Source organism: Antrostomus carolinensis, unplaced genomic scaffold (assembly GCF_000700745.2).
Source record: "Antrostomus carolinensis isolate BGI_N321 unplaced genomic scaffold, ASM70074v2 scaffold3177, whole genome shotgun sequence".
Classification (NCBI taxonomy): Eukaryota; Metazoa; Chordata; class Aves; order Caprimulgiformes; family Caprimulgidae; genus Antrostomus; species Antrostomus carolinensis.
The window spans coordinates 26,463-45,846 of NW_010325150.1; the positions used below are offsets into that span (position 1 = coordinate 26,463).

The 19,384-nt window shown below is 34.0% G+C and overlaps 1 protein-coding gene across 1 annotated transcript in view; it reads right to left on the bottom strand.

The window, feature by feature from the left end:
* The window catches only part of LOC104527394 (WD repeat-containing protein 70-like), a gene marked incomplete at both ends in the record, with an annotated part of 76,659 nt that overhangs the window by 25,656 nt on the left and 31,619 nt on the right, over positions 1 to 19,384 (bottom strand). Inside the window, 4 exons of the mRNA XM_010171110.2 lie at positions 4,611 to 4,687; positions 6,448 to 6,601; positions 11,699 to 11,832; positions 16,298 to 16,357. Of these exons, the coding sequence (XP_010169412.2) occupies positions 4,611 to 4,687; positions 6,448 to 6,601; positions 11,699 to 11,832; positions 16,298 to 16,357 (425 nt within the window). The remainder of the gene's footprint in view (positions 1 to 4,610; positions 4,688 to 6,447; positions 6,602 to 11,698; positions 11,833 to 16,297; positions 16,358 to 19,384) is intronic.

The window sequence follows — 19,384 nt, forward strand, 5'->3', positions numbered from 1 at the left end:
ATGCTTAAACTGTTACTTTCACTAGATTACACCTTTTCTTGAAAGTATCTTTAAAAACAGATGTTGGTTCTGGCAACCAGGTTGGGAGTACACAAAAGCTCTCCTCAAAGAAATACTGATCACATGAGTGGAGAAGTCTCACAGAGCTGATACTGCCTTGCCTTATTGTTCTGTGTGATGTCCAACAGAGACTACAAACAGCATATCTGGAAGCTGTTCGACGCTCCTTCATGTCTATTAAAGGCAACACTGGTTTCATTCTCCTACATCCATTCCCACAGGACTGACCCTCCAAAGGCCCCCATTTTGGTGTTCAGTGTTAGGTGTCCTTCTCCACACATGCCAGTTGTGGCAGTTCCTTTTCCAATTAAATCTCAACATTTAGAGATGCAGATAGATAGCACCACATTCCCTATTAAATGTTCATGAGCAGTCACCATAATTCAAGTAATTTGATCTTACATCGATGTCTAGAACAAATTTTAAATTGTATACAGGGAGGTCTCTTGCCCTGTAGAAAGACTGATTCAGGACTGAGACACTTTTTTTTTTTCCCCAACTAGATGAAACATTCTTATCTGAACTCTTTATGTGGCAAAGCCACATAAAGATACATTGGGCTTTATCTCAACATCTTCCTCAAGGGAGAAGACTTTACCAACAGTTAACCTGTTTGCATGAAAATCACACCAACTCTAAGACACAAAACCACTGCAAAAGCATTATATCCTGACAACAATCCACGCACTACATTTGCAACAGTAGTATGACACGAAATTTAATCTTAATTATTGTCATTGAAGAACACATAAAAATATAAGAAACATCCAACTAAATCTGACCATAGATTCACTTAGCCCTATATTCAGTCTTTGATCACAGCAATAATAATCTTGACTATGTCTTGTCACTATAATTTATTCCCTTTACTCCCCCTCACTAACCACAATTGTTTTCTAAGAGATGTTATAACATCTACTGCATTTCCTATCTGTTTATGAGCTCCTCTAAACATGAATTTTTCTCATCCCTTTTTAAACCTGCCTCCATAACGTCCTGTGACAATACATTCCAGAACATACTTGGGCAGTATTCAAAAAGTAGTATTTTATTTTATTATTTTTAAACTTAACCCTATCCACTTTTAACAAACATCTCTTTGTGAAGAGGATTTGGTGAACAGGTCCACATTCAGCTCATCTACCATCTTCAGCATTTTGCTAACTTTGATCACATCCTATCCCCATTTAGATTTCTTCTCTCTAAAGACTGCCAGTCTTTTGATTTGACCCAATAAGGTTATCATCTCTTAAGTTAAAGTTCTGTTATAGTTGCTTTGTTTGCTTTGCATGTAACATAAACCAAGTTTACACATAAACTCTTCAACAGTTTCATATTTCTACAAGCATTTCATTAATTGCAACTCTGTTGACTCAAACAAAACAGCCATCCTCAGAAATCAATGAAATATAGTTCTGAAACATATAAGGGTCAGGTGTAAATACTGGATTAAATGTAAAAAATAGTCAGGCAGATAGATAATAGATAGTTGTAACATTTAATCATATTCATAAACACATTCTATGCAAGGTGAAGAATAATCAGTACAAAACATAAAATTTCTGGTTTCTGGAATGCTTGGTATAAGCTGAATTTTTAAATGGCTTCTACTTGAAATTCAGAAAACGTGTTTCCTTTAAACCCAAATCGGTAACTGTTCTCAATTATCACTCACTGGCACAACGCATTTCTTCTTTTAGCTTTAAAGATCTCTGCTCTGAAACCTAAGGATTCTAATGTTACTTTGCTAAGCAAATAGTAACAATAAGTAATACTTTCCGAAATTATCATAATAAAGCAATCTTACAGCAGTTTTTTTCCTCTTTCAAAAATCACTAGACAGTATCTTCATTTATTTAGAGGCACATTTCCATTTGCGCATTTGTCAACATTATAAAAGCAATGGCAAGACCCACTCCCCAAAAAGAAGTCAGAAATTCACCCCCATACTGTATAATACCAACAACTGCTGTCATTTACTAATGACATATACATTTTCAACAGTGTGCTACTTGCTAACAAACCTTTATACAACAGAATTAATGAAAACAACATTTGTATTTATCTCTTTGAACTAATTAAGTTTCCCAAGTTTATTGGGCATTGGCATAACCAGATGACCTTCCCTACTTAGACTCCTACTTTCTCAGTTCAGCAGACTCAACAGGAGCCAGCAGTTGCCCTGGCAGCCAAGGGGGCAAACCACATCCTGGGGGCATCAAACACGGCATAACCAGCCGGTCAAAAGAGGCAACTGTCCCGCTGTATTCAGCGCTGGTGTGGCCTCACCTTGAGCACCGTGTGCAGCTCTGGGCCCCACCATTTAAGAAGGATGCACTAAGACAAGGGGTAATGGTTGAAACTAAAAGAGGGTAGATGCAGCCTAGATATAAGGAAGATAATTTTTCAGTGAGGGTGGTAAAACACTGGGACAGATTGCACAGAGAGGTGGTATGCCCATCCTTGGAAACATTCAGGGTCAGGTTGGACAGGACTCTGAGCAACATGATCTAATTGAAGATGTTCCTGGTCACTGTAGGGGGCTTGGCCTAGATGACCTTTAAAGGTCCCTTCCAAACCAAGCCATTATATGATTCTACAATGTGAAAGTCCTTTAATATGTCCAGAGGAAGGCAACAAAGCTGGTGAAAGGGCTGGAAGATGTGTCCTGTGAGGAGCAGCTGAGGACTTTGGACTTGTCTAGTTTGGAGAAAAGGAGGCTGAGGGGTGACCTCATGGCTCTCTACAGCTTCCTGAGGAGGGGATGTAGAGAGGGAGGTGCTGAGCTCTTCTTCCTGGTATCCAATGATAAGACATACGGGAACAGTTCAAAGCTGCACCAGGGGATGTTTAGACTGGACATTAAGAAATATTCATTTACCAGGAGGGTAGACAAACTCTGGAACAGGCTTCCTAGAGAGGTGGTCGATGCCCCAAGCCTGTCAGTGTTTAAGAGGCATTTGGACAATGCCCTTAATAACATGCCTGAAGTGGTCAGGCAATTGGACTAGATGTTCATTGTAGGTCCTTCCAACTGGAACTATTCCATTCTATTCTAGTTTACAGCTCCAGTCTCGAGACAAATTACTGATTAAACTTTGGAGACTTTACAGTTTCTGTTATTGAATTTCACAGCTGGAATACCATCTTTAACATTTAAGTCTTATGTTGCAAATTAGGCAATGGAAATTGTTTCTTTTCACATGACGTGTCCAAGTCCTGGAAAGACCTGTCACTAGCATGAAACAAAATGAAATGGGTTTAAAATACTTTTCCTGTAATGTCAGCCATGTAGTGTCTCTGAAAATGCAATTATGCAGTCATTTATAGTAGGGTTTATCTGGATTTTACTTACTTGACCAGACCATTTCAATTCACAGCAATTCAAGCATCAGGTATGCACCAAATCCATATTTCATATATTAGTCAGGCCCTTGCTTAGATAAGGCAAAATCAGACAATCTTCATAATTTATAATAACTCAAATTGTTTTTCACTATCTGCAAACTATTCAACATACTTAACAAGCTGTACTAATGTCTAACTGTATTCAAAAGAGCAAACTTTTTAAAGTATCTATTCTACCATTTAATAAATATTTCTATTATGGAAGTAAAACTTTTGTGTCTACATGCTGGAAAAAAATACATAGTTGGCTTGACTTGTATGTATTTTTACAACTGAATTGCTCCATAAAGCACATTGTTGTATTCAAGTTTTTTTTCTTCATGTCACAGACCTATCAGAAGTTGTGAATTTTCCTATTAAAAAATCATTTATTCGTATCCCTCTGCGTTAAACCAGTAAGTCAATCCCTTTTGCTAAAAAACTGCCACGTAGTTTAAAGTAATTGATAATTGGAATCTTCTGTTTATGTTGGACCACACTACACATTCACTAGTGGGGCGATTCAGTCTTTTCACTCCCTGTGACTTGGGAGTAAAGACATCGCATATTTGAAACATCAGTTCAAAACCATTCATGATCTTGTTACTGACAGCTGCAGTAAGTTTTATTAATCAATGTAATTGCCATAGTGACATTTTGCAGTTTGATTCTAACCACAAAGATCAAGACTGAAGCCACAAAATTTTTAAGAGTCTCTTTGACACTTGTCAAACAACATTCATCAATATTCAATTACGGTTAACACAAAACTGGCAACTTGCAATTGAAATACTCTGTCTTCCTAGCAAATTCAGTTACATTTGAGTGCCCATATAGAAATCATTCTACTCTAAAGATACACTGGGCAAACTTCAATGCTGCCCAAAAATCTTTGTAAAACCATATTCAACCAACAATTTTCATGAAACATAATTAAAAATAATTTTAAATTACAAAACTAAAATAATACAGACAAAATCCATTCATTATCTAGAGTCAAAACAAGTAAAATTTTTGCTTCCAGATCTCATCTAACATTGTCTTGAGCGCTGGCTCAAGATTTAAAAGGACGATACTTAAAGCAAATTAAGGTACAATATTAAAACACAAAAGCCAAACAAGCCTCTCAAAAAACCCTGACAAAGATAGACCACAATACTCACCCATCATTAGAACATGTCAAAAATTCTTCCTTTATTTTTGGATGCCAACAGCCTGAATTGAGCATTGCTGTATGACCCTAAAGAAATAAACACAAAGAGGTCTTACAAGGTTTTGTAAAATGTCTTACATGGTTTTACACAATTTACTCCAAATCCTTTAAGTCAATGAAAGCTGAGGACTGAATCAGATCTTTCTGACCACAGCAGAAGTGGCCAACTGACAACAATGATTTAACAGATTTTATGTACTCTAAGCCATCCATGCTTATTTTCATTTTTTAATTATAAAAACCCTGCCATTCTTCTGTTTATATTTTTTTCTTTCAGAAAATGGCTTGGAATCATACTTCCTCTTTTTCTCTTGGGAGAACTGTAATGCAGAGAAAGGATGAAATTATAGGCATCAATATAGTGTCACACAAATTGTCCCAAGCTACATAAAAAAAACCAGGAATAACAAGAATTACCAGGGTGACACAACACACATACTCAATGCCAAACTACACTAGCTGAAGACCTTGCTGGTGAAAATTGAGGAAATAGAATTTGAGAGTCAACATGTATTTAACCTCAGGTGAGTTTCTCATAAAAGATTAGAAGTTGCAAATTGAGTAGTCAGCCCTGTCTCCTTAGGATGGAGAAAATAGAAGGTAAGATTTTTACTCAAAGTAAGCAATTACCATTATGGTGACCATGAATATAAAAGATCTTTGTCCAGTCAGCTTTACCTCTTTGAAGTACAGGCACATGCTTATTGACTACATTCAGAAACTACTCCTGCAATGCTGGAATTACTTCAGTTTGCTTTAAGCACAAATATGGAGAGAAATACTGAAAAGTTAATGGGGCAATATAACAAATATTTTAGCATTTTGACTGTTGGACCACAATACACTGGAATTCCAGAAGTTTACAAGAGAAAGAAAATCTGAATTATTTTTAAGTAAACAAGAACTAAAGCAGATGTTACTATTTGATGGTTTTATATACATATCACTAGCCAAAAAAATAGTCATATGACAAGAACAGCTTTAGGCAAAACAGCATTTCGTGTAGTTACTAAGCAATAAATAAATCAACTTTATCATCAGTTTGAGCAGTAGATTTTATCATAACTTTTTAGGCTTAAGCTACTTAAAAAACCAACCTGAATTTAAATCATCTATGTAAAGAGAATCTTTGTCTAATTAGTTTGTGGAAATATGAAAGCAAAGTGGTGAAAACCCAAGCAACTGATGTTGAAATAATTCAAAATTATGACTCAGCTCTTCTCCATTTGCATTTTAAACTACCATTAAAAATGCACCACTGTTGCTTAGTTTTACACTCACGGAATGCAAGTAACAATAATAACCACCTCCAAACCCTGTCTTGAAACAGGTAAATTGTACCAGCAAAAGAACGGAGGTTAGACAAAAAGCAAGAGATTAGATCAGATCAATAGTTTCTAATTTTTTTTTTTTTTGGTTGGTTGGACAAGGGTAAGGGTGAAGCTGACCATTTTTACGAGACACACTTTTAAATAGATGAATTTGTTGTAGCATCATAGAACCATTAATTGGAAGACATCTCTTGAGTTCATCTAGGTCAGTCTCCTGCTCAAAGACAGACTATAGTTGACACCAGATCAGGCCAGCCATGGCTTTGTCTAGTTGGTCTTGAAAACTTCCACGGATGAAGCTCCCACAACTTCCAGCGTGTATCAATACATAGTACTATCACATCCCAGAGATAGAGCCTTACATTCTTCCTCACTGAACTTCATGAGGTTTCTTGTTAAGAGCAAAAATACATTATATTTTCAGTCCTCTGACATTCAAATTATTTCCGATTTTACCTTTGTGTTTGTCATATCCACAATGTATTGGTCTCCTTTTATGCATTCCATTACTGGGAAGCCATCTCTGTCGAGAACTTTTGCCTGAGAGTTACCAGAGACAACAAGAATAACATCTCCTGTGCTGCTATACTGTAAAGATTTGATTTGGTGACTAAAAAGAAGAAAAGAAAAAGAAAGAAAATGTTTCCATTAACTTCAGTTCCTGTAAGCCTACACTAAAACAAAAGTGTCAATGGTGAGAAACTGTATTGCAGAAATAGGCCCATGTAGATTCCTATACCAAAAGGTAGAAGAAAAAAAAAAAAAAAAAGATTAATGGATTAAAGCTTTTTACTCCTCTGTGTGTATGTATGTCACATCATCTTCTGCAATCACACAGCACATCAAACAATATTATTTACAAAATTGGCACCTAAAATGTCATTTCTGGCAAGCGTATTTAAGAACGCTCTTATAACTCCAAGTGAAAAAACAGTACGTGTCAGATTCACTTCTTCAGGACTGAAAATTCTTTTTCATCTTCTCAAAAGCAACATGTGCATTTACAGTAATCTATAAATTACTATAAAAGGATGTTGTAGTTCTACATAAAACTCCACTGTACATTGTACACCAGGAAATTAGTCATACGCTAGCATTCTTGCACCTTTTTCTATTTTCAGGGCTACAGTTTCACCAGAATCATAGATAAATATACCAGCAACCCTAGAAACATGACAGCTGGTAACAGTTTGCCTAGTCTACTGTGTCTTAGATGATAGCCCATTTGCTGTAAAGGTTTTCTGACATATTTCTTCCATTGATTGAGAAAACCTGGGATAGAAATCATGGAATAACACTAAGACAACAAAAACTATTAACTGAAAGGGGGAAGAAGGCTGATGAGCGAGAAGTCCATTTCCAGCTTCAGCATCTTATCTCAGCATTCTGCTTCATGAACAAAGTTCACTGTAGTTGCTGTATCTGAAGCAGATGCCCTTTGATCCCCTACCCCGCTATGCTCCATTACAAGGATGGCAAATAATGCAAAGCACTCCATCCACTCCACACCTACTAGAATTTATATCCTGAAACATTAACAAAACATGCACAATGACATTATTTTATATTAAAGCTTCAGCTCTGCAGCTAAATTAACCCCAAATTAAGGACTGGAACACATTTGCCAGCTAGATTTTGATTCCCCTCGCATTCAAACTATCCTCAAAGGAGTATCTTCCTTTTGGCGAAGAACATAACCACATGCTTTTGAATCCTAGTAACTTGAAGGAAACTACTTTTTAACACAATTTCACATGAGTAAAATTAACACTCAGATGATCAACAAAATTGACTATGCAACTTGTAACTTAATAATTTACCATTTCATGTCTTATATGGTAGTGACTTCATGACTGACTCAGCAGTAGCTATTATCAGTCAAATCTGTCCTCAAACTGGGCATTACTACACAAAACACATAAAACATTGTAATAAGTTTTTTTAAAAAGCTCTGCATTGATCGTAGTGGTTAGTAGTAAACTAAGCATAAGCTTCTCATTCAAAAAATGTTTGGCAAAACTGATTACATTATGATTCAAAAGCAAAACTGCTTCAAGCACCTTATTATGTAATACAAACTGGCAGCCAAATTGGCCAGAGTATTATAAACTCTGATTTTCAGTAGAAAGGAGACACTCAAATCTGGGAATTTCCAAAACAGATCACAGCTGATACCTGAAAAAGCATCCTGAGCCTCAAGAGCAAAAATGTGTACTTGTTCAGAAGAGGGGAAAAGAAAGCCAGCCACATTAAGCTCAGCGGAAACACCAAAAAAATGAAAAAGAAACGCACAACAGAAACAGTATCTGAAGTCTAGAATATTCTCTGCAGAGAGTTGATAAACCTAGATTAAAGAATCCATCAGATTCAGCTTTAAAGCAACAAGCAGTTTTCCCCAGTTGTACTTCCAAGCACCCTTGCTGTATCTGTACAAATTCCTGAGCCCCACCTGAGTACGGCATGCAGAATGAAGTACTTATCTACTTGTATTGCTCACATTCTAACGCTAAAATTGTCAAGATAAAATATCTAATGCATCTCCAAAGCACAGATTAACGTTCTGCACTTTTCATTATTAAAATGTAAGAAACGAAAATAAACATAGAAAAACTGCTCTAAAAGATTTTTTTTTTACTTGATGCATGCCTCATGCATGAAGAGGATGCGGCCACCAGATATGCCCAGAAGTAAAATCCGATTTCTGAGAGAATCCACAATATGTAAAGGCCTAGAGAGTCTTCCAAGAAAACTGTTTTTCAGACACTGAAGTACTGAAATTAAAACTACAAACATTAATACTGTTAATATGGCACTGTTCATAATGTGACCAATACTGTCTCATTGCTGCTTTGTAGTTCTGCATCAGCATATTTAAAGTTTCTTCTAACAAGTAAGACCACCTGACTTTACAGTGCTTAGCACAATGGGAACATAACTAATAATTAATCAAATCAGTCACATGACAAAATTAGTCTAAGCGAAAATATTTCCACAATCTTTATCTAAAGGAAAATAAAAACACCTATGTGACTGTGCAATACAACCTTTAAAATCATGTACAAAAATTGGTTCTATAAGCAGAGTATTAGCAAAGCCCCAGAAGTTACTGCTTTTCAGATGTTTATTGGAGGATGACCAAGAGTGAGGCTATGCTGAGGCAGTTCTTAGAGAAAAAAGTTTTGGTTCTTATTAATGATTAAAAAAGTCTTGGGAAACTTACAAAAACAGTTCCCTTTAACAGCATTAATCCAAGTCATTTTGGTGTAAAGCTGCCAAATCTGCACAGTACTTTCTGCCAGGCCTCGTAGAACAGAGCTACATACATGGGTAGCATCGTGACACACAAATAATTTCTACACACGTAACACAGCTTTGCCTTACCCTTGCCTTCACCTCTAACATCAAAGTGTGATTTGAAGATACCAGTTATTTTGTAAGGCTCTTTATTTTTTTTTTTTTTTCCTTACATCCCGAGTCCAAGGAGAAATTAACAGGGTAACCTGATAATATGCTACAAAATGAAACCTGGTCAATATAGAATTGTACTTATGCCTTTTTATTCTTCAAATGAAATTAAATTTATGACCCCAGAACTGGATTTCTGCTAACACCTAAAGCTTCCATACCAGAACTCCCCAGAATTCTTCGAAATTAAGGTCTGTGAATGCTAATAGCCCTTGCAATAAATTCCATAGTGAAAAAAATAACATAAGAATATATATACACCTTGGCATAACTTATATAATATTCCTCATAGTGTTCACCAGCATGACTCAGTATCAGCATAAAATAACTTTTTCTTCAGTTTGGATCTTTTTACCAGACAGAGCTATAGTTCCAGTTTTATGTATAAAAAAAGATATAAAAAGAGCAATTAAATAATATATTTTTTGAAACCCAAAAAGAGTACATGCAACTTTCAACACAAGCAACATTCTTAAACTTCTCACCAGTCAATTCTATTTTTGCTATTATTTTAGGCTGATAAATTAATTTATACTTCAACATACTCAAAGCACAAGAAGGTACATTTCACCAAGAACATTCATAGAGAAATATTTCTGAGATACTTACAACACACTAAATGAACAGTGTCAGGGATAACAAGCACTTTAAGCTCCTATTTTACCCTCAGTTTTTACCAAAAAGAGATTATAAATGTATTTGCAAGGTGTTTTCCTTGAAATGGGACATTAAGGTACACATACTGGTGGTTTTTATACTGTACTTATGTCTTATACCATTATTACCAAATACTACTAAATTTAAATGCACTCTTGTGCTCAATTTGGAAATGCTTCAGATAAAATAATCTCCTGCTGTGGGAGTAAAGACTGTTAGCTCTTTCTTACTGCTTAGTTATGACAGGAGAGAAAATACCATTTGCATCCTGCTAACCAATCATGTAAATGAAAGTCACATCAGAAAGCCTGAATGTGACCACGAATTTGGAAAATTTGATTTATTTCAAAGTAGCATGTTTACTAAGTTATGTTTTCAAATTAAATGTGCCATTCATCAGTTTATGATAACAAGATAAATCTGTCAAAGAGATTAGAATTGCATAACAAACTAAAGCACACTTTTTATTTTCTTGATTTTTCACAATTTAGAACATCAGTAGAATCTCTTTCTACTTTGCTCCTTTTATGGCCAACAGCCCCAACTTTTTATTGTCTTTCATTATCCAGATTCTTGGCACATCTGTAATTGGTCATAGACATTCTCACCTTCCAAACTGACTAAAATTAATCCGTAGCTTTTTAAGACAATAATGATTAAAAACGGACATTCTAAGGACTACTTACTGCACATAACAAATTTCAATTCTTTTTTTAAGCATATCAAAGTATATTATAAAGTGCACCATATTAGTTAGACATTAAAAAGTACCAAGCTAGAATTGTGCTATTAATTTATGTATGTGTTTATCTGAAACTTTGCTGTGCATGAGACGTGCACTCCTTTTGAAGGAATTCCATATTCCAGTTCTCTGGAATAAGCAAATGGACTCGGTTAATTTACTTTCTGAATTACCAGTGCACAGTATGGATAACATGGTAATCACACTCTAAAAAATGCTTCCCATATTTTTAAAATTTACATATATATATATAGATAAATGTAAAGAAATATAGAAATATACAGGTCCTTTCTTTAAAAAAAGCCAATAGACTTACACTTTTTTAATGCACACTATGTAGCTATTCACTTATCAGTGCAATGCAAAGGACCAGTGCTTCCAGAAACAGAGAATCTAATGAAAATTATGTACCTTCACACTCAGATATTCTGGCAGTAACTACAGAGGCTCTGCACAAAGGGGTCAACTGTTCTAACTTTCTTCTCTTCTTCATTAATTTTATATAAGCAGAGTACATATGGAAAGTGTATTCTATTAATTTCAACTATGAAAGTCAACTTGTCTTTTTGAGAGGTTCATAATCTATTTGCTGATACGTTATTAACAATTCCATCTGCAAATTCACCTGTAGCTTTCTAAAAGGGGAAAACATGCAAGTTGTTGGAAAAAGCATAAAAAGAGACAAGTGGACAAGTTCTCAGGTTCACACTTCATTTACCACAAAAAGTACAATGGGATACAAAAGCCTTTTAAGAGCAAGCTATCTTACAAGGCTCTTGTACATTCTACTAGGTGCTTAACACAGGCGCAGTCTTAGGTGAAAAAAGCAGTCTTCATGCCTACCATTCACAAGGCTGGAGTGACCGAAAAGCTTGGAGAGAGGCATCCATCCCAGCAAAATCCCAAAATTTAACATCATAGTCATATCCGCCAGTTATCAAACGGGCACCAGAAGGATCCAACCCCAAAGCAGAAACCTATACAGCACAAAAAAAAAGAAAAAAAAAAAGAATTTAAGATAATTCAAGTTTTTTATTATTTTTTCCCCTACAGTTCTTCAGGTGTCACCAAAATATAAAATACTACTAAAGTAAAAAAATAAAAAAAAAAAAAAATAAAATCTGTGTGCTAGTTTCTTTCTAAAATACATCAGCTGTATTTTGTTTTTGAATTTTCACTACCCTGTATAAAGCTGAGTAATTTGGGAGAGGTAGGGAGAACGGAAATCAAAATTACATAATCTGAATAGACCACTGAAGACAGCTAAGAAAAGTTAGTTTACCTCGCGTATTTGCGCGAGGTTATTCAAGACAGTTCATGTGGGTACATACGTTGTTTGGTTAAATTTATCTTCTGAAAAAAAGAAAAGGAAAAAAAGTATAAACTTAATTTAATTAAAAAACTCAAAAAAACCTTAACAAAACCTATTTGTTTTATATACAAAACTAGCCGCTTAAAGCTACTCAGAACTTTGAGGAAAGAATGCTTAGTGCCCATTCTCTCATTTGTTATCAAAGGTTGATTAAAATGGGATTTTTATGGAAAATCCCATTTTCATTTTCTATTTGAAGAACTTTATTATAGTAGTATTCAAATCACCATGAGGAGAAGTGAGAGTAACAGAAAGTATCTCATTGATTAAACATTTACCTTCAAAACTATTTCTTCTCTTTTCTCATTTGTGAAAATATTATATACTATCATGATCTCAAGTATTAAAAAATGATTAGCTAGACAATATGCTACATTAACTTGTAAGTCAAGTAAAGAGATTAACTCTCCAAAATTAAGACATCTGCATAACATAGCGTTGAAAAGTTATGTCAAAAACTGTAAAAAAGAGTATTTTTAGAATTACTCAAAATTGCACCTGACCTGAAATTTTAAAATGACTTTAAAAGTTTTCATGAGAAGATAAAACTCATACGGAATTCATGCTTAGGTTTTAACCCCTAGAACACAATTTAACCTCTATTAGGTATTTGGTTAGGCAGACCATGGGTAAAATGTAGACTCTAACCAGAGGATTATTTCTAACCAATGGACAAAAAAAACCTTTATACACAATAAAAGAAGGAAAAGCTTTAATTTCTGAGTGAAACATGACACTTGAGAATAATGTCATGGCTATAGGCTAGCAAAGCCAATATAAACAAAAAAAAAAATTTAAAAAATCACGCCAATTACTTTCAGATGCCTAAACCTATACTAAACATTCCAGATACTAATGTATGAAAATTACAATAATTTGCATATAAGGATGCTCATCTGCATGTATCTTATTTATATGTATACATGAAAAGTACTGACAGTGCTTTTAATGCAGACACATAGAAGTACCACCAAAAAAGAACTTGTCTCAAAGATGTATCAGTCTACTACTGTATTTTTTTAAAAAGATTTAGTATATACACTGTGTTATGGAGACTTTTAAAAGTTATATAAACTGTTGAATAGTTCCCACACAAAACACTGTTTAAAAAATTGAATTTAGCATGAGACAGTTCCTTTTTCATGCCCTTTTGAAAAAGTAACTTACATAAAATAAATGTTCCAATAAAAACAGCAGTTATGAATGGAATTTATTCTTTAAGATGGACAATTTGTTTTGCTAAAAATAAGGTTTCCTTATATGAAAGAGTATGGGCTTCTTAATTTTTCTTTTAACTTCCTCGAATCAAACATTTAAATGTACTGCTTTGTGCTATCCCTAAGAACGAATTAAACTCCACTTAGTGATTATGTCACTATGACATATTTTATTTTCAAATGAAACAGATGCAACCTCTTACATGTTTTAAAAAAAAAAGCCCTTTTTACCATTTAAATGCAAATTTTGAATGCCATTAATTTCATTCATTGTAACATGCAGAAAAACTGGGCATCTCCAGATTAATCATGCATTCACTTAATACTCAAGTGTTCTATTCTACAATAGCTACTCCAGGAAGGAGCAGCTGTGATGTGAGACATTAGAAAGCACACCGTTTTGAATACCTCTGATTACGTATTTTTCTCATAACCACCTATGTATCTTAAAGTATCAGGAGGAAAAAAAAAAATTTGTTTTTTTTAAAAGTATCTCTGAAGTTTCATTGTGAACAGTAACTCCTATTATACTGTACAAGCAAGGCAACAAAAAAATTAATCAGGTTTCTGGAAAGACTCTCCAGCTTGGGAAATCTTTTCTGAGCCTTTTCAGCTGCACAGGAATAGAGTCATCATCAAACCCAAGTTCATTAGATTGAAGAGGTACAGATGGGATATGTATGTATTTCAGTTTAGCTGAAATACAGTACACTGTGAACAAAATTATAAGACTTTATTTTAAAACATTGGGGTGAAACACCGATATCAAGATAGGAAGTTGCTCACACTCTTATATCTATGTAATGACACAGGTAAGTAGTTTCATTATTCTAAAACATACAAATAAAACAAAAAGATAGTTCTTCTACAGAAGAGCTGTTTTTTCCAACAATATGTTTCACTCACTGCATCCAGTCTATTCCAACTGTGGTATATATACCCACGTTGTAATTCACCTCTGCTCTAGGTGATGACAGCTGCATTCCCATGCAGCCAAAATACCTCAGAAGTCTTCCAAAACTGTAACTTCCACTTTACAAAGTCTTTTAGTTAGAAATAACATAAGTTTATGCTTTAAGAATCCATCAAAAGATTTACTGGTTTAATATAGAGAAAAATAATTTCTAAAATTTTACATATTTTTTTTTTTTTTATTTTTTATTTTTTAGGAAATGTATTCAAGAAACATACTGCAGAAGCAATTACTGTCACATGTAGAGTGGAAACTGGCTTGCACTGGTACACCACTATGCAAATCCTAGCATGCATAGAAATTATAACACAAAGAAGTTATACACATGTGTACATAAAAATCCACTCTTGATTAGTGTAATGTAATGCATCTTTTACAATTTTTAAAAGAGTACTTTCTATTTCCATTTATAACACACTTATCACAGAATGTTAGGGATTGGAAGGGACCTCGAAAGATCATCTAGTCCAAATATTACTTCTTTGCTTTCCTACCTCAATGTTTGTATGTCTAGCGCTTGATAGAACAAATAGGTAAGCCTATCACCTCTCCACACTCCAAAAGAGACCACAAAGTTTGATCCCAGATTAATGAATAGACACTTCTGAAAATAACTATTTCTGAAAGCTTATTAAGAAAATTTATTATCTTTACTGTTGAGTTTAAACCCCCAGAAAATTCCTTTTAAATGTCTGATAAAATTTTTAAAAATTCAAATTTTAAACTCATAAATTATTTATATTTCATGTTTTAATTTGATAACTATGTTAATTTCATAAATTTATTATTTATTTAATATTGCTGAATTATTGATCATTGCATGTATTATTATATTAATTACATAAACAGAAAATGAATCCATACATTTTCTTAAAAATCCAATAAAGGAAAATTATTAGATTGTTATTAGATTTCCTTAGATTGCTTAAAACCTAATGAAAAAATGTGTTTCTCAATTTATATTTTGTTTCATTTTACTTTCTTTTTTCACCCCCCTCTCCTAATAAATTCTCAGGAATGTTATAAGTGAGAATTCTATTAACTAGCTGACAGTGCTTTCACAGGGATATAATAAAAACAAAAGAAATTCTATTATTCTTTCCTCACTGAAGCCTACAGCATGGTCCAACGAAGAGGATAAAACAGCAGTATCATCTTTTTTAATGACCAAAGAAGAATATAGGGAAAGGATTCAGGAATAGATTCAGGGCTGTCCATGGCCAGAAAATATTCTATAAAAATGGATTTTTGATCAATCAGCACACACAAGCAGTCGAATTTGTGTTGGAAGATGAGATTACCCAGAGATAAAAATACTGAGAACAAAGAAATTATAGTGGTAAATCAGACATTAATTCTTTAAAAGAAAGTGAAAGAGCAATATTGGAGGTGAAACCTAGAAATGATGCAGTCAAAGACAAGGAAGAAGAAGGTTTCAAGAAATTGAGAATAGTGTTTAAAAGGCATCTAAAGATTCAAGGACAATGAAAGAGACCTGTACAAATTAGGTACAAATAAGTCTTAGAAACCTCAGCAGTAACATTCTCTTTGAAATCCATGACTAGTCAAAGAAAGGGATAGATTAGACCTATGTCTAGATCAGGTTAGAAGAAGAACTCTAACAATTGTAGAGAGTATATTCGACAAAAAGGAAGAAAAAAGTTAGACTATAATTGAGTCAAAATGGAGTCACATTTGGGTAATTACAAGAAAGCAAAGAGGCAGTCCTAGAACATACTTTTCTTTGCAATAAGAGCTAGAAAAAAATAACGAATTAAGAAAAAGAATTAGCTTCTAGAACTTCAGTTGACAATAACTATTTGTTTACTTCTGGCTCAGTTCTAGAAAAACGCAAGTGTTGAAAATGTGTTATCACTTACTGTTTTTGTCCCATGTTGGAGTGTAATTTCATGAGAATCTGGAATTTTCTTGACAGGGTTCTGGAAAAAAAAAGAAAAAGAAAATCCACCTCTGTGAAAAGAATAGTGCTATGACAAAAAACCCATAACCAAACAAAAAATACAATACTGCAATATATATAAAAGTAAGAGAGGTTTCCCTCATGCCATTCATAAATCAGAAACAAGAGACTTATTCCAGATGTTTATTTTCATGGCTAATCCCCTAAAAAATATGAGGAATAATTGTTAAAAAAAAAATATGAGACTACTTTAAACAGAAAAAAAGAACAAAACCCAACAAAATAAACCACAACCCACCAGGAAAAGATTTCCTGTTTTTCCTCTTTAGGAAACATTAAAATTCTCTTTGGTTCTTAATCACCAATATCTAACCATCTTGAATTGCTATTTAGTCAAATATACAATGCCTTTTCCAATAAAATGACTCTATAAAGTTAACTAAATTAATGAAAAAAATCTAGAAACTCATTAAAAGAACTATGTTGTCTATGCAATTTATTAAGATCATGGACTGGCTTCCCACTTCGACTTGTGCCATTATTTCCAGCTCTCACTGGTCTTCACAAATGCCACTTCAACGGCTGCCATATCCGAGTCAATACAATTCAGGGAATTTACTTTAACAGTAACATACAGATTGAAGGCAATTACAGTTTAAAACATCTAACAGACCACATTAACACTGGTAACACAAATATGAAAATAGTTTATTTACACAGAAAGAAATGTACTGAAAGTACTCAAATGACAGCAAGGTTCTACAAAGATCATTTCAATCATTCTCAAAATGCTCATTTGTTTGGTACCACTTAAATTTCCTAAACAGACACAATCTCTCATTTTGATGCCTGACATCTTTGTTATAATTTTCTGTTGTCAAAGTGAGATTTCATAATAATTTTTAAGCATACTTTTATATTCCACATTATATCTCTTTCCTTACCCATTTCTGCCAATTCCCTCCCTTTTTTCATGCTTGCCACAGAAAAGCCTCTAGGGTATCAAACTTATTTCCTTTATACTCATTTTATCCTGCAGTTCTTTCAGCTTTATTTCTTTGATAAAACTGAAACATTCATTATTTTTGGTTTAGCCAAACCTACCCTTCCACTAACTTTATTTCTTGAGACTAACAACAGCTTTGATTAGCAGAACAACAAAGAAATTTCTTTCTGTTTTCAGACATCTATACACAGAGATAAACCAGCAGAAGTCTCATGCCATCTTTTTTCACATTCACAGCATATGCACATAGTGTCTGAAGAGGAACTCGAGTATTAACATGGAAATTGTACATGCACCTGAGCAAAAAAGTATTTATGGGACTGTGGCCCATGGTAAGTCTGAAAAGGTATCAGTAAAGGTTTACAAATAGCTACACACAACCTTGTGAGATACTTCCACAGACTGAGTGGCTTACAAGTTGAGAAGCAGGTGTAACTCCAAATTCCCAAGGGAAGCTGTGATTATAAAAATGAGTTTATTTCTCAATTAACACTATAAAGCACCCGGACAAAGGTATAATTACAATATGAATTAAGTTTTCTGTGCCTCATCATTCCCTGCACTATAAATTGGTATTTCCTGTTCTCAGGATGCAAAAAACTGCTCAACAGTCTGTACTTGTCACACCTAAGCACATCCTGTAAAAACAGAAGTGTGAAAAGGAAACAATCAGTTTTCAAGATCTATATTGCCATCACCCACAACAAAAGATGTGCTACTTCTGTGAATCAAAAGCTTTCACAGAAACCACCCGCTGCTGGAAGAAGAAACGGCATTTTGGTCATTCTCATCTTAGTCACTGCGAAGTCAGTTATTTTGTATTCCAGTCCACTTATTGGAATATTAAAAGGCTGATCATTTCATATACCTATACAAGGTAGGTATTGTATGCCTATACTGCATCAATAATTAACTTAATTTTGAGAGGGTATCTTAACTATTTTAAGAGTTCTTTCAGTAATGCAAACAAATAAATTAAATTATTAATAAACAAAATGTGCCAGAACAAACTTACTTAATTTTAATTGCTAGCTCTTCCAGGTGACAATAAACAAATCCCTCCCTTAATAAGAAAAGTGAACCACTCATGAGAAGTAGTTCACACTTTATGTGAGTGGAGCCACTCACATAAAAACATTTTTGCTTTACAGTGCGCTCATGTTGAACACTGTTCTGGCTACTTATCTTTAAGGGAGAACAACAGATAGGAATAAATTCTGCCACCTGATAAATCAAACAGCCTGAGCCTGAAAGTCGGACATTTGGCGAGTGCTAGCGGTGCTACACTCTGCAGTGGCCAAGGGATGTCTGACAGTTAAAGTAACTGTTTAGATTATTCAAAACAAAAATTTAAGATAACAATGTCCAGGAACATATCTTGGCATAACATCTTCAAATCAGCCAAACATTTACTAAAAAACAAGGTGGCTTATTCTATTTTAGTAACTATGAACTTCCTAAATAACTGAAAATGCTATAAATATCTCCAAGCTGCTATAACAAATGCCTATATGCGCACACAAAAAACAGATGCGACTACCACTTTTGCAGTTATTACATTCCAAATAAGGAATGTCATCAAATCCTTTTTTCACACTCTCAAAAGATAATACAGTTAACACATTTTATGCAGTTTTGAACATCAAGATCCCATGTATACTGGAAATACTACTGCAGACTGAAAAAACTGAAAAGACAGAGTTTGCCCAAAGTGTACCTGCACTTCCAGGTCTTCCAGTTATTGTTTGGATTTCAGCTGTTACGTTTACACAATTTGATTTTAATATTTCAATAATGCTGTTCTGAAAAATTTGTACTGTAATTAAAACCAGATGAGATTAAATCTTTACAGGACTTTTTGTTGGTTTTCTTTTCTTTTTCTTTTTAAACCTATATCAGGAAAAGACGGTACATTAAATTTCTCTTTCTTTTTCAGCAGAAACCAATGAAAACAGTTTTCATGTTGACATATCTCCTAATACTTTTAGAAAAATTCTCAATTCCCTGGCTTACATAATATTAATATATAATAAATCTGTG